At 42.4% G+C, this 17,500-nt stretch overlaps 1 protein-coding gene across 1 annotated transcript in view; it reads right to left on the bottom strand.

Moving 5' to 3' along the window:
* Positions 1-17,500, bottom strand: part of myo10 (myosin X) — a 320,882-nt gene that overhangs the window by 101,959 nt on the left and 201,423 nt on the right. Inside the window, 1 exon segment of the mRNA XM_084327904.1 lies at positions 13,439-13,626. Within this exon segment, the coding sequence (XP_084184030.1) occupies positions 13,439-13,626 (188 nt within the window).

Below are 17,500 nucleotides of genomic sequence, written 5' to 3'. Positions count from 1 at the left end.
ACCCCACATGCCTGTGGAATTAACGTGGCTGGCGGAGGTCTAGAGCTTGACCTCATAACAACCATAGGGGTCAAGAGGTCAGGGACGAACTGCTGTTTGGCAGGGGGAGAGTGTGTATAATGACACCCCAATCAGACTGGCTTTATAATTTAATCAAAATGTTGTTTGCTTGTTTCTCAAGTTTATGATGAAAGCCTGCCTTAGCTGATTAAGGTTTAATGGATATTTATGGCACATTATTTTAATAGCAATATCTGGTATACCGTATACTGTAGAGCAGTGGTCACCAACCTTTTTAAGCCCAAGATCACTTTTTTTTTTTGGTGAAGGCAAGATCTACCTATTGAAGCGTTGAAAGAAAAAGACAGCCAAGATTGTACTTTAAACTAAATTACTTTTATTTGCCTGTATTCTAATTACATGCAATGCTTTGGTCCAACATTAAAACGTCAAAGTAGAACTATTATGTACTTTCTCAGTCAGTGCTAAGTGCAGTCATCTTATGCAGCATCACTTTTCACATCAAAACAAAAGTAGAACTGTAATGTGGACTTTCTCATATTATTAACATTGACAAACATATTTACAATTAGCATTTTATAAAGTAGAACTGTAATGTGTACTTTCTCAGTCAGTGCTAAGTGCAGTCAGTGCTAAGTGCAGCATCAGTTTTCACATCAGAACAAAAGTAGAACTGTAATGTGGACTTTCTCATATTATTAACATTGACAAACATATTTACAATTAGCATTTTATAAAGTAGAACTGTAATGTGTACTTTCTCAGTCAGTGCTAAGTGCAGCATCACTTTTCACATCAAAACAAAAGTAGAACTGTAATGTTTACTTTCTCAGTCAGTGCTAAGTGCAGTCAGTGCTAAGTGCAGTCAGTGCTAAGTGAAGCATCATTTTCACATCAAAACAAAATTTTCACATCAAAACAAAAGTAGAACTGTAATGTGGACTCTCAGGGTAAGATAAAAAAAAAAAAAAAAAAAAAAAAAATTAATTTTCATGGAAAGATCTACAGGGACAGTCTCAAAGATCGACCAGTCGATCAAGATCGACGGGTTGGTGACCACTGCTGTAGAGTGTAGAGTGTAGAGTGTAGACAGACAGACAGACATAGAGATAGAGATAGAGATAGAGATAGAGATAGAGATAGAGAGATAGATAGATAGATAGATAGATAGATAGATAGATAGATAGATAGATAGATAGATAGATAGATAGATAGATAGATAGATAGATAGATAGATAGATAGATAGATAGATAGATAGATAGATAGATGGATGGATGGATGGATGGATGGATGGATGGATGGATGGATGGATGGATGGATGGATGGATGAAATGCAAAGGTCATATCTCTTTATTTTATACTGGGTAAAAAAAGCCCATGATTGCATTTCGCTTTACGTTGTTTTTCTCCTCCAGTATTTTATGGTGCTTCATAGGCAGGTTCCAAAGCACCTCTGCTGACATCTGTAACCTGAGCCTCAGCGGGAGGTCCTCTGTTAAAATCACACGCTTGATGCAGGGCGGTATCGGCAGGGGCTGAAATGCAAAGTGGCGTTCGCCGGCATTAACGAGCAGATGTCTGGTATTAGGTACCGGCACCAGCTAGCTCCCTCCTCTTCCTCCTACTCTAGAGCGGTTACCATGTCCACAGCTAGCTCCCTCCTCTTCCTCCTATTCTACAGCGGTTACCATGTCCACAGCCCGCCTTCTGCCAGACCCGCCTGGATCTTATTACCCACAATCCCACCTAAATCCGAGGAGAAAGCTTCCTGCCTCGCCTTCAAGTGCCAGATTGCAATTTATGGCTCCTCACACACCCCCTCCTCTCCATTAAGTGACGGCGGGGGGGGCATGATGCATGTTTTACGATGCCAGCCAGACAGGACTGGTGTATGGGATCTGCTTTGAGATGGTGTTTGTTGCTCAAGGTGAGCTATTAGAGGAAATGTGTGTGTGTGTGTGTTTGTGTGTGTTTGTGTGTGTGTGTGTGTGTGTGTGTGTGTGTGTGTGTGTGTGTGTGTGTGTGTGTGTGTGTGTGTGTGTGTGTGTGTGTGTGTGTGTGTGTGTGTGTGTGTGTGTGTGTGTGCGTGTGTGTGTGTGTGGGGGGGGGGGGGGGTCTTGTTGTGAAGCAGATCACGTAGTGTGGCAGCAGGATGGGACATTTACTCTGACTTAAGGAGGGGGTGCTGGTGGGTGGGGGGGTGGTTTTTTTTAAACACACATATCGGGGTTTGTTCAGAGAGCAGCCCGTCGTGGTCACTGGTCCATTACCTCGACCCCCGGGCTGCGTTCAGTTTCACGTTCAGTTCAGTCGATTCAGGGAGTGGGTTTTCTCAAAATGTCAACTGTATTGATTTTTCTTTTGTGCTACATTTGGAAGCAGTGTTGTAGTCGAGTCACTAAATCTCAAGTCCGAGTCGCGTCTTGAGTCCCCAGCGTTCAAGTTCGAGTCCAAGTCCGAGTCACCAAAGAAGAGCCTGAGTTGAGTCCGAGTCGAGTCCCCATTACCCGAGTCCAAGTCATCAAGGTTGAGTCCACTCCACTCTGGCAGTCAAAGAGCTGACATACAAATAAAAAAGGTCTACATTAAACATGAATGACACAGCGGTCACTGTTTCAAAGGGAGTTTATTTACTTTGCCATTAACATAGCCAACAATATCTTATGCCAAATGATTAGGGCCTATTACAATTTTCTTTTTAAATAAATAACTGTATTTATCAATTAACAAGTCTGAGGCGTCGGTTACACCTAGGGTGTTTTCGTTTCATTTTCAAGATGAGTTTCGCTTTCCAGAGCGCAACGTAGTGACAGCCGAGTTAGACATTTGTTTTGCGATCTGAGCACTTTCGTTTTGTCAAAACGAGGCGTGGTCAGACCGCAACGGATCGCGTCTCGAATTCAGCACTGAGCATGCGCGGGGAGGTAGTTACCTTGGATGTGCCAATACACTTCCTGCAAAAAAATCAACAAGCCACCATCTTTAAATGCCTCCGTGAGCTATTTAGCCAATGTAGCACTTATTTTTCAGCAAAGAAAGTGCAATAAAAGTGCAATAAACAAAACGGATACATTCACTGTGTGTTCTGCCTCTCATTTGTTGATGAAACAAAACTAACATCAACACAATTGACCACCAAGAGCGGATAGTGTAGTCTCACAAAAAGATATCCGATGTTGTTAGCTACATGCTAACGTGAATGGAATATGCCAGTAGAACAGTATAGCATTGTGGCTAGCAGCTAACGTTAGCTCACGTTAGCCAGCCAGCACAAAACTGATGATATCAGGAGCTATCAGTAGCTAGATAACATTAGACAACGCCTCATGTATTAAACAAAGGTGAATAGATGACTGGGCCATTTTGTTTAATGCTTGTTAAGATTGAAAGAGGAGCTCCGATCTAACAGGGTCTGATTAGCTCACGTTAGCCAGCTGCTCATGCAATCGTTAATGCTAGCAGAATGAATGGATGTAAACTTTATTTAACATATTGCAGAATGGGTACAATACAATACGGCTCAATACAAACAATTGTTAAGGGAATGCAGACTGTTGTAGCTTGGACTTGACAACACATGGTAGCTGCAGCTATTTGGGACAGCTCTGTCGTCACCGGACGTTGGTGAGGGCACGCAGATGTCGGTATCTACTGCGCATGGGCGTTGAGCAACAACGGCTCTGCGCAGATTACATGACATGTTGTCGGCGAGTTTTGGCGAGTATCCAAAACGAAAACACCTTTTCAGCGTTGTCAGTAGGGCAACGCGTTTTCCTGCCAAAACGGCATTTCTATTTAACTGGGACAGCAAACGTATTCATTCAGCAACAAAACAAAAACAAAAACACCTAGTCTAACCATGGCCTGAGTCCTCGTCTGCACCGTCCGAGTCTGAATGCAGTCAATGCTCGAGTCCAAGTCCAAGTCATCAGTGCTCAAGTGAAGTCATGAGTCCTGAAAAAAGTACTACAACAACACTGTTTGGAAGTCAAGTCACTGAATTGAAAGTGAAGGGAGTAGAGCCACGAGGAGCCAGTTACAGCACCGGATGTCAAAGCATAATTTCACGCAGGATAAATATTTACATTTTCAGCATACATACCTCCATTGAGCTCTGTGAACGGTCAACCACCAATGTGCCACATTTATCAATATTTCAGTATGTGTTGATAAAATACTGTTCATGAAAAAATACAATTGACTTAAATACGCACACCAACTGGGCTTCACTGTAATCTCATTTGGAATGAGTCCGATAATATATATTCCAAAAGCTGTGGAATAATTATTTTGTACTTTGTTTAATAGATGAAGTCCAATGAATGTTTTACAGATTGATGATTTCATTGATTCTAACGTATTAGGACAATTGTGTGACTATTTTTTGCTCTTTATCTACTATGTCCATAATGTTTTAGACCTAAGGATATGATAATACCATATCATCTCAGACATGCTATGATACATTATATTATTGAAGTTATAAGTAGGGATGTCCCGATCACGTTTTTTTGCTCCCGATCCGATCCCGATCATGTGATTTGAGTATCTGCCGATATCGATCTTTCCCGATCAGAAAAAAAAAAAAAAAATTTACTTATTTTTTTTATTCAACAAACATGACCATGTTCACGTCTTAAACTCATACTGAGGCCTTAGTTTTGGTTTTAAATTGCATATCATCATTCATTTATTTATTGTCACACAGAGCAGAAGAATTTTGCCAAAACAAACCAATAGTATCCAGCTGCAGAACGGCAGACCAGCCACTCTCAGACCCAAACGCATTTCCTTTGATTTAATTATACATCAAATGATTTATGTCAAGGATTGCAATGCCTCGCTTGAATGAAGTTAACTTTTCACCTGGATAACGTCAACATTCAGGGTGAATGTAATGTGAGAAATTGGGATAAAACAAATTATTATTTTTTTTAAATTTGGGTCTGAGAGTTTGGCTGTTCTGCCGTTCTGCAGCTGGATACTATTGGTTTGTTTTGGCAAAATTCTTCTGCTCTGTGTGACAATAAATAAATGAATGATGATATGCAATTTAAAACCAAAACTAAGGCCTCAGTATGAGTTTAAGACGTGAACATGGTCATATTTGTTAAATAAAAGATAAATCAAATTAAAATTAAAATAAATGCTGATTTCTTTTTTGCCGATCCCGATCTTCGGAAAATCACGTGATCGGCCCCGATCCCGATCACGTGATCGGATCGGGACATCCCTAGTTATAAGTCAATATATGAAGTGGTAGGCTATAACAAATTATTCTAACTATACTATGGATTTTGATTATGTTTTATAATGTGTGTTCAGTTATACTGCACTATAGACACAGTCTTCATAGAAAGGGTTACCAAAAGTTAGACCAAACTGAGATATCGGTAAATAATATGACCCTAGACATCAGCTGCCAACACAGCCTACATACTGGTAGACTTATAAACACTCATAAACACATTTCAATAGGCCTAATCTCTTCTCATTATCACCAAGACATCTATAATCATTACAGCATCATGAGTGACTAAACCATTTTCTGCGTCAACATTAGTTACCAGACATGCGGGTGATGCGTGTCAAAGCTGACAGGTGAATGCACCCGAGGTGTTGTGTGATTCTTTATCAATCACCATGGTAACACATGCCAGCTTGGGCTGTCACGGAACATTAATCATTAAACATCGGTTCACGCTTCAGGCTTAGACTTGACATTTGAAGAAAAAAAAAACAATCAAGAAAATAATTTAACTTCACCTCATGATCATATTTCACCTGGAGTAGAACAGGTCTCAACACAAGACGAGGCGGCATGTCCTTGTTCTATTCTGTTTAAAATGCAGCGAGTGGAATCGTACAATCTGTCTTGAGATCTATTACGTAAGATTCACGATTTGAATATGATTCGATGAAAACCAGGATACTTGACATCTGTTTTAATATAGACTCATATTGTCCCGGCCTTTCTCCTTTGACTCTATTTTAGTACTTTGAAATAATTTACAACCTTTTGTTATGTGTAACTATCCCTCTTAGTTACACAGATTAAAACTAGTCAAAGTGTGTAAGATCTGGCCACCGCAGGTCACCGTAGCCTCGTTGATTTAGTCTTCAACAGACACTGTGACATTTAAAATAAAAATGTCTGTGAATTTCATTCTTGCCTGTGGGGGTGAAAAGAAACGACATCTTGTTAACTAAAGAGCCGCCTTGAGGCTAGCAGCGGGCTACCAATTGTATAGCCATAATCAGCTTGTTAGCTAGAGAGCTGTCTTGAGGCTAGCAGTAGGCTACCCACTCCCCCCCCCCCCCCCTCCCCACTGACTCACTCGGAGGCGGAGAGGAGGAGCCTTGCTAAGCTCCATGCCACCAGGGACAACCCCTCCCACCCACAGACTTGGCTGACGGAAGGAGCACGTTCAGTGCTAGACTGAGGGCCTTTTCTCACTCACCCTATTCGTTTCTATTTCGTTCCGTTCTGCCCGTTCCGAGATCTGATGCAAACTCCCCCCCCCCCCTCTCCCCCCTCTAGTTTGTGTACACACTTCAGTCTGGGTGCGCTCTGGGTTTTGTTTACGGTTTGCGTTTTGAGCTTGTAAGCTTGCCGTAGTCGATGATGTCACGCTCGAAATGTAAACACAGGAAGTGTTAACACGGAGACTGGAGAATGGATGTTGATATAAAGAAACAAATAACTAATAAATATGAAGTTATATTTGAACCTCTGTTGTCAAGCCTTGTCAATATAACCCACCCCCCTTTTCTCACAAATGGAACTCTGTTGTAGAGTCCGCTTTTGATCGTTTTGCAGGGTTAACAATAACGCTAAGCTAACGGCTACCGCTAGTTAGCTTTATAACCTTTTACTAGTAACATTGCTCGCATCGATTATATTGAATGTCATTGATCTACTGGTCGACCGAAAATGTAAACGGGAATGTCTTAACACGACTGCGGACTCTGGATGTTGATATAAAATGAACAAATTGCCAATAAATATGAAGTTATATTTGAACCTCTGTTGTCAAGCCTTGTCAATATAACCCACCCCATTTTATCACGAATGGATGGTGTTGTAGAGTCCGCTTTTGAGCGTTTTGAGCGATCTACTGGTCGACCACGGCCGACTGGTTGGGCACCACTGGTCTAATAGAAATAAATGCATTCGAACAAGAAAGTATAGTATACAGCAATGGCTAACGGCTAACGCTAGTTAACTAGCCTGTTCAGAAGCTAACATTATCCCATCGCTTGTGGCAATTATATTGCATGTCATTGATCTACTGGTCGACCACGGCCGACTGGTTGGGCACCACTGGTCTAATAGAAATAAATGCATTCGAACAATGTATAGACATAGCAATGGCAAAAAAAATTATGACGTTATGTCAGCACCAGGCGCCACGCCCGTGAAAAGGTACAAGCTCGCAAAGCCACACCCCCCGTTCTCCCGGGGCCGAACCCGAGACCACCTCTGCCAGCTGATCCCGTTCAGCGGGGGGTGAAACGAATCAGCGCCGTTTCGCACCCCAAAAGGGGTGAGTGAGAACACTCCCCCCCGTGCTCCGGGACGGTGATTCGATACAAAAGGCTGAGTGTGAAAGCCCCCTGAGACTCTCAAGATGTAGCACTGAACAGCACAGCAGGTCCTTCATTCCGACAGCCATCAGACTTTATAATGCATCACTGTGCCTCACTGCATCACTGAGCACAGGGTGACAGTACCATCTCCCTGGACTTTTATTTTTAAACCAACATTGTACAATTTTACACTTTACTGTATATTTCTGTATATTTTTACTGTATATTTTATATTAGAATGTATATACATAACTAGGACTGGGCGATAAAACGATAACGATAACTATCGCAATAAATTATTTCCTCGAAATAAACATGAAACGTGGTCGCAAAGTTTCGATATATCGATTTTCCAAGCTTGGATATGAGCACACGCACTAACAACCAATCAGTGAAGGAGATGGCCAACAGCGGAAGGAGACGTAGAGAGGTATGACTCAAGTAGTAAACAAGGCTGGCTAGGATAATTAGCTTGCACGGCGCTATTTTATAGTTTACCTGCCGAGTTGGTGTGTGTTTTGAATTCTGAGGGTAACGGTTATAGTAGTGTGGGGTATACGGTAGACGTCGTTGCAATGTATTGGGGCGGAACAGAGTATTTTATGGTCATATTTAGTACATTGTCATGGGATACACCGCTTGGAAACAAGGCTGGATACGTAGAGAGGTATGACTCAAGTAGTAAACAAGGCTGGCTAGGATAATTAGCTTGCACGGCGCTATTTTATAGTTTACCTGCCGAGTTGGTGTGTGTTTTGAATTCTGAGGGTAACTGTTATAGTAGTGTGGGGTATACGGTGGACGTCGTTGCAATGTATTGGAACAGAGTATTTTAGGGTCATATTTAGTACATTGTCATGGGATACACCGCTTGCTCTAGCTAACTGCTAACGTGCGCGGACTGATGACGACATCAACTCGAGACATTCGCAGCAGCAAAACAAGTCTATTAATAGCCCGTCCATCGGCGCCAGGCATAAGAAGTTAATTAAACTTGACAGACATTATATCGACGATAATTATCGATATCGAGTTATATGAAAATAATTTTATAATTTTATCGCGATAACGTTTTTGGCCATATCGCCCAGCCCTATACATAACATAGGAAATGTATATCCCGGACAGTATTTTATTCTTAGGCTTATTTGTATTCTTATTCGTGACTTTGTTTTTGTCTACCTAAATGTTTACTGCGAGTGATTTGTAGTGCCAAATTTCCCTCGGGATGAATAAAGTATTTCTATTCTATTCTTCTATTCTATTCTTCACTCACTCACTCACTCACTCACTCACTCACTCACTCACTCACTCACTCACTCACTCACTCACTCACTCACTCACTCACTCACTCACTCACTCACTCACTCACTCACTCACTCACTCACTCAGGAGCCAGATGAGCAGGGTCATTAATCGAGGTGGTTTGTCTCGGCCTGGGCCACATGCGCCACACATGCCACCCTAACTCACTTCCCCTCCACAGAATGGTACCATTGTACAGCCAGGGCCGCTCTAGAACGACAACATGAAGAGATGTTTGCGTTTGAGCCTCGCTTTGCACGCCTTCTTGGCACATTGTCTCCCCACATGCATCTACCCTCTGAGACAATAGAGCTCCACATTCTGAACAGCAGGCCTATTCGGAGAGAGAGGCAGTGCTGCGTACAATCACGACGTCTAACGCCTGGAAGACATTCAAGGTGTGATTGAGAGACTGAGCTGCTAAAAAGAATATTAACCACAACAAAAACAACCTCACAGTCTCCCCATATTTGAATAAAAAGCATAGGTACTGGGAGTTCAAACAAAATACAAAGTAAATGGTTTTCAAGATAAAAACCTGATGCAACTTGTCGATGACTTGTTTATCTGCAAGGCCTAAAGATCTAGTTTGGTGCAAATCGCTCCTGCTTACAATTTACAGTTTACTTTCCCCATGAACCCGAGTCACACAGACCGGCCTGCATGTGTCTCTCATTACCCACAATGCTGATGGTTTCCTCCAGCGGCCATCAAGCGGGGCTGTAAACTAATGGCAGCTAATGGTGGGGAGACTACGACACCAGTGTCTTTAAAACAGCATGCGGACACACACCCACCTCGGCTACCCTCGTCTTGTGTACGGGGGGACTTTGACTAAAATAAGTCATGGCACACTGAGCGTTAATGTGTGACAAATGTTACTGGCTTTACTCCGTCTCCACTCTCCACCCGACCCCTCCTCTCCCTGAACCCCCCCCCCCCCCTGCAGCTTCATTGGATTCTTCTTAGGGTTATGGCGGAAACTTGGGTCTGTAATTGCAGGTACTTCATTTTGAAAACGTGTGGGTGGTTGAGTGGGTGGGAGGGAGGGCTTATACAGCTCCTGCACACCGTAACTAACACTCAGGCCCACATTACCACAAAAAAAATTATATTATGTTCATAGTCTAAAGGAACTAAATAATTAAAGGAACACGCCAACATTATGGGAAGTGTATTCAGTAGAAAGCTATCCAGCTGCAAGTTAGCCTAGCTTAGCACAAATTAATGGAAGCGGATACAGACCAGCTAGCTTAGCTGTTGACCAAAAACAACTCTACTGGAGGTTTAAGCTAGGCTAGTGGTCCATATCTGCTTCCATTTTGTGCTAAACTAGACTAGCTTGCGGCCGGATAACTTTCTACTAAACACACAGAGAGGAAATTGGTGTCTATCTTCTTGTCTGACTCTGGAGAAGATGTTAAGTGCATTTCCCATAATGTTGCCATGTTCCTTTAACCTCTCCTCTCCCCCTTCGCTTGATCGCCATTTGGCTCTCTATTCACAATCACGTCTCCACAGTTTACATGGCTAACTTTTGCGACATGCTTCACAATGGGAAGAGGAACACAAACGTCTCCTGCTGAGCGACGGACACTTCAGCATCCTGCCCTCTTCTCAAATATAACAAAATATTATTGTTCCAAAACTGTAAAAATAACTCTGTTTGAAGCGGGGGGAAATGATAAAGGGTCTGATCTGTCTGAACACACAATGGCGCGACGCCATGAGAAAGTCCTCTGGCCTGAATCAAAGAGGTAGGACATGAGGAAGAGGAAATGGGGGGGGGGGGGGGGACGGTGGGGACAGAAAGGATGCTGGGGGGGGGGGGGGGTGGTCCTCAGAGGGTCAGCCAATACTGCACAGGGACTTGACTTGTAATCCCTATCCCTATTATCCCTGGTTGGGCTATTGAAAATGCATACGATTCAAGCACTACAGTTCTACAAAGGCCAGTTCAGATGATTAATTACCACTCTAAATTCCAAGATCTATGAGCTGTGCCAATAAAGTGGTTAAGTTGAGTGTTGAGGTTAAGTTGAGTGTTGTAGATTATCTACCAGCAAGCTAATTACACCACAAGAAAGAAAATGTGTTTATAACAATTGCTTTAGGGATATCTCTGACCATTCACGTAACATTCACGCAACATTCACATAATATTCACACAACATTCCCGTAACATTCCTGTCATGTTCTTGTACGCTCAGCCACAGTGGAACACTGTCATGTTCTTGTACACTCAGCCACAGTGGAAACACTGTCATGTTCTTGTACACTCAGCCACAGTGGAAACACTGTCATGTTCTTGTACACTCAGCCACAGTGGAACACTGTCATGTTCTTGTACACTCAGCCACAGTGGAACACTGTCATGTTCTTGTACGCTCAGCCACAGTGGAACACTGTCATGTTCTTGTACACTCAGCCACAGTGGAAACACTGTCATGTTCTTGTACACTCAGCCACAGTGGAACACTGTCATGTTCTTGTACGCTCAGCCACAGTGGAACACTGTCATGTTCTTGTACGCTCAGCCACAGTGGAACACTGTCATGTTCTTGTACACTCAGCCACAGTGGAACACTGTCATGTTCTTGTACACTCAGCCACAGTGGAAACACTGTCATGTTCTTGTACGCTCAGCCACAGTGGAAACACTGTCATGTTCTTGTACACTCAGCCACAGTGGAACACTGTCATGTTCTTGTACGCTCAGCCACAGTGGAACACTGTCATGTTCTTGTACACTCAGCCACAGTGGAACACTGTCATGTTCTTGTACACTCAGCCACAGTGGAACACTGTCATGTTCTTGTACACTCAGCCACAGTGGAACACTGTCATGTTCTTGTACGCTCAGCCACAGTGGAACACTGTCATGTTCTTGTACACTCAGCCACAGTGGAAACACTGTCATGTTCTTGTACGCTCAGCCACAGTGGAACACTGTCATGTTCTTGTACACTCAGCCACAGTGGAACACTGTCATGTTCTTGTACGCTCAGCCACAGTGGAACACTGTCATGTTCTTGTACACTCAGCCACAGTGGAACACTGTCATGTTCTTGTACACTCAGCCACAGTGGAACACTGTCATGTTCTTGTACACTCAGCCACAGTGGAAACACTGTCATGTTCTTGTACACTCAGCCACAGTGGAACACTGTCATGTTCTTGTACGCTCAGCCACAGTGGAAACACTGTCATGTTCTTGTACACTCAGCCACAGTGGAACACTGTCATGTTCTTGTACACTCAGCCACAGTGGAACACTGTCATGTTCTTGTACACTCAGCCACAGTGGAACACTGTCATGTTCTTGTACACTCAGCCACAGTGGAACACTGTCATGTTCTTGTACACTCAGCCACAGTGGAACACTGTCATGTTCTTGTACACTCAGCCACAGTGGAACACTGTCATGTTCTTGTACACTCAGCCACAGTGTTTCCTGGGGCCTCCTGGAGCTCCTTCAAGGACTGATGGTCCCCGGACTCCATGCTGAGAACCACCACTACAGGGCTTTTGGGAAATGCAATGTCAGGTAACGTCACCAAGCTGCCACCTGTAGAGGATCTTTCTGGTTGACTGTGTGTGTTGACAGGTGACATTTCTTGTGGTTAAAATATGGTTTCGAAGTCTTGTTGTGTGAAAAGCCAGAGAAAATCTCATGACCATACTTGGAGAAAACCTTAACCCTCCTTTTCATGCACCCCTACCTCTGTTTTAGTGATTTCTCAACACAAATTGATGTAAGTGACCGAGCAAAGATGGCGAATGGTGTCCATCGTAACGGACGGCAAGCGCCTGACTCCCCACTTCCCAAGCCCTATAGACAGTGGTGGAAGAAGTACACAGTTCCTTTACTTAAGTAAAAGTATAAATACCCAGATATGAGTACTCTGGTAAAAGTAAAAGTCCTCCATTCAAATTCTACTTAAGTAAAAGTAGAGAATTATTTGCTATTGAATGTACTTAAGTATCTAAAGTAAAAGTACACATTCTACATAATGTTTGTGTATTCCAGTGCTTGGGAGCATTCAATCCTCGATCCATTGACCTCTAAAAGTTATGTTAAAGTAGTATGTGATCCATGCTGCTCTGATTAAAGGGTATGTTAAAGTGGTATGTGGTCCAGTTGTGCTGCTCTGATTATGTCCTCTTGAAGTAGACAGGCTTCAAATGTGAAAGTACATAATCTTCTTCTTGTTTTCTATGCAAAATCTTTTTCTTCAAAGTAACTAGTAACTGACGGGTTCAGATAAATGTAGTGGAGCTAAGAAATACAATATTTCCTTTGAAATGTAGTGGAGTAAAAGTATAAAGTTCCCTAAAATGAAAATACTCACGTAAAGTGCAAGTAGCTCGAAATTGTACTTAAGTACAGTACTTGAGTAAAAGTACTTACTGTAGTTACTTTCCAACACTGCCCTATAGACCATCTTGCCCCCCCCCCCCCCCCCCTAGCGACACAGGACTACGTTGACCTTCTTCACCTCCTCTTCCTCACACACTGACCTGATGAGGACACACTGGCTCTGCTGCCTCCTCCACAGCGAGCGGTAGCACTCGTTGGCCACGGCGTAGATGTGCGGGGCGATCTCCCCCAGGTGGTGCCTGCTGTACAGCTCCATGGCCGGGCGCTCGTACAGGTCGGCGATGGCCTGGTACGGGTTGACGGCCGCCAGGATGGAGCCGATGTACGTCTGGGCGTGGAGAGAGAGAGAGAGAGAGAGAGAGAGAGAGAGAGAGAGAGAGAGAGAGAGAGAGAGAGAGAGAGAGAGAGAGAGAGAGAGAGAGAGAGAGAGAGAGAGAGAGAGAGAGAGAGAGAGAGAGAGAGAGAGAGAAGAAGAAGAAAACACAATTCATGTTACAGCAGAACTCCAAAACACAGTAAACATACAATAAACAAGAAGAACATAGACAGACATGTACATGGTCACAAGATCAGATAATGATAACAGCTAAATAAGCAACTACAACCATCCCCCCACCCACCCACTCACCCACCTCAAAGCTACCTCCTCCTGCTTCATTTATTGATGGCACGAATGGAGGTAGGCTTTTTATTTTTTTTGCTTTTAGCTACAGGGGTCTCTAAACGTTGGCCGGAAGGCAATAATTGATATTCCGGATTTAGGGGTGAGACGATAAGACAGCGGAATCTGGCAGAGTTTTCCCGTATTTCCCTCGGGATGAATAAAGTATTTCTATTCTATTTTATCTACCAGTGGGGGTCCACCCCTGGTAAGAACGATACTGACAGTACGTTCAGATACAACGTGAAGAAAAACATATTGTCCCGCTTTACTTGCGTCAGTTTGACAGTTGTATAACTAGCAAAACTGCCTTGAATTGAATAGATTTTATTTTAACCGTGTAACATAAGTAAGAAAACAAAACAAGAATAATCATCAGTCATTTTAATCGCTGTGTAAACAAGTAATAACTGTGTATTGTATGACTGGAGAGAGAGGAGAGGAGTTGAATGAATGATATATGCTGTGTCTTTGGTGTGGATGAAGAAATGTGGTCATAAAACGTAACATAAAACAAGAATGGTTTGGTTTCCTATTCTCAAAGAATGTCACAGTAAGGAACGCTTTCTAAAATGGATTTACCGCCATATACGTGTCACATTACAGTACAAAGTTGACATTGTTATACACACGAGTACTTCCTCTGGTACAATAAACAAATCAATAGCAGATTGAAAAACGGTATATAGATTCATTTAATAAATCATTTCCATCTCATGATCACTACTCAGGGAATGACCGATGACCACATCAGACGAAGCCTTCTCCCCATGTCCTCCTTCAAGATGGAGAGACTGGGGATGTTTTCAGACTGACCAAAGGCTACACACTTTATTCAATATAGCAGATAAAAAAAAAGGTCCCCTCCACTCAAACATATGTTTTCCTGTGGTTAACTCCTCTTGGAGGTACAACTTTGACTATACAGCTTGTTGTTTGTGACTTTGACTGTACAGATTGTTGTTTGTGACTTTGACTGTACAGATTGTTGTTTGTGATTTTGACTATACAGCTTGTTGTTTGTGACTTTGACTATACAGATTGTTGTTTGTGACTTTGACTGTACAGATTGTTGTTTGTGACTTTGACTATACAGCTTGTTGTTTGTGACTTTGACTATACAGATTGTTGTTTGTGACTTTGACTATACAGCTTGTTGTTTGTGACTTTGACTATACAGATTGTTGTTTGTGACTTTGACTATACAGCTTGTTGTTTGTGACTTTGACTATACAGCTTGTTGTTTGTGACTTTGACTATACAGATTGTTGTTTGTGACTTTGACTATACAGCTTGTTGTTTGTGACTTTGACTATACAGATTGTTGTTTGTGACTTTGACTGTACAGATTGTTGTTTGTGACTTTGACTATACAGCTTGTTGTTTGTGACTTTGACTATACAGCTTGTTGTTTGTGACTTTGACTATACAGCTTGTTGTTTGTGACTTTGACTATACAGCTTGTTGTTTGTGACTTTGACTATACAGCTTGTTGTTTGTGACTTTGACTGTACATATTGTTGTTTGTGACTTTGACTGTACAGATTGTTGTTTGTGACTTTGACTATACAGCTTGTTGTTTGTGACTTTGACTGTACATATTGTTGTTTGTGACTTTGACTATACAGCTTGTTGTTTGTGACTTTGACTATACAGATTGTTGTTTGTGACTTTGACTATACAGATTGTTGTTTGTGACTTTGACTGTACATATTGTTGTTTGTGACTTTGACTATACAGCTTGTTGTTTGTGACTTTGACTGTACATATTGTTGTTTGTGACTTTGACTGTACAGATTGTTGTTTGTGATTTTGACTATACAGCTTGTTGTTTGTGACTTTGACTGTACAGCTTGTTGTTTGTGACTTTGACTATACAGCTTGTTGTTTGTGACTTTGACTATACAGCTTGTTGTTTGTGACTTTGACTATACAGATTGTTGTTTGTGACTTTGACTATACAGATTGTTGTTTGTGACTTTGACTATACAGCTTGTTGTTTGTGACTTTGACTATACAGATTGTTGTTTGTGACTTTGACTATACAGATTGTTGTTTGTGACTTTGACTATACAGATTGTTGTTTGTGAAGAAACATCTGTTCCTCATGCTTCCCCTGGAGAGGGAGAGCTGCTCTGTACTTCCCTGAAGTCTGAGTTGCATGTGTGATGTCACTAATAGGTTGAACCTATCATGGTCCAGTATGTGGTAACCAGGCACCTTTAACTTCAGCTACACAGAAAGCTGGGTAGTTACTGGCAAGTCGTGTCTAGAAAGAATATACAATTGACATATTCCTGGTAGTGGACTTTGTCCCATGGTGCGATAAAAACCACCTGCAGCTAAATGTGGCGAAGACCAGGGAACTGGTGGTGGAGCTGGGGAGGAGGAGGAGTGCACCTGTGACCCCCATTTCCATCAGGGGAGTCGATGTGGACATGGTTGAGGAGTACAAATACCTCGGTGTGCACATCGACAACAAACTGAACGGGTCAAAACACGCAGAGGCACTGTACAAGAAGGGCCAGAGCCGACTCTACTTCCTCAGAAGGCTGAGATCCTTCAATGTCTGTACAAGGATGTTGAGGATGTTCTATGAGTCGGTGGTGGCGGGCGCCTTCTTGTACGCTGTGACCTGCTGGGGCAGCAAACTGAGAGCAGGGGACACAAACAGGCTGGATAAGCTGGTCAGGAAGGCCAGTACCGTGGTTGGGGTGGAGCTGGACTCCCTAGCGATGGTGGTGGAGAGGAGGAGCCTTGCTAAGCTCCAGGCCATCAGGGAAAACTCCTCCCACCCACTATACACAGACTTGGCTGACAGGAGGAGCATGTTCAGTGCTAGGCTCACACTACCTAAATGCAGCACTGAATGGCACAGGAAGTCCTTCATTACAACGCATCACTGTGCCTCACTGCATCACTGAGCACAGAGTGACAGTTACCATCTTCCTGGACTCTTACTTTTGAAACAGCACTGTGCAATATTACACCTACTGTAGACCTGAGTATATTTTTACTGTATTTATTTACTGTATATTTTATTCCATTTTTATTCAATTTTATTCTACTCTTATCTTAGGCAATTCGATTTGTTTTGTTATTCTTATTCGTGACCTGTTCTGTCTAAATGTTTAATGTTGAGCGATTTGCAGTGTCAAATTTCCCTCTGGATAATAAAAGTATTTCTATTCTATTCTATTCCTAGATTTTGATTCTTGCATCTCAATGAGGGTAAAGGTGTAGAGATGCTGCTAAGACATTTTCAGTCGTTTATTAACAATTTGGTGGAAGAATCATATTTATACATTTACATTTACATTTAGTCATTTAGCTGATGCTTTTATCCAAAGCGACTTACAAGTTCTGTACGACAAGTCAACAGGAAGGGTACGACTCTTACAACTGTGTAACAATGTTCATCAAACAGTGCTGAAACTTGGGTGCTGCAGTGTTGAGTGCATAGTATGTAAAGACATATTAGTATAGTAGGAAGAGTGCATGATAGTATAAGACAGTAACAAGGTTAGTGTTTTCTAGACTG

This window comes from Notolepis coatsorum, assembly GCF_963971535.1.
Source record: "Notolepis coatsorum genome assembly, chromosome: 13".
In the NCBI taxonomy this organism is placed as follows: domain Eukaryota; kingdom Metazoa; phylum Chordata; class Actinopteri; order Aulopiformes; family Paralepididae; genus Notolepis; species Notolepis coatsorum.
This window is presented reverse-complemented; position numbering and strand designations above follow the sequence as displayed.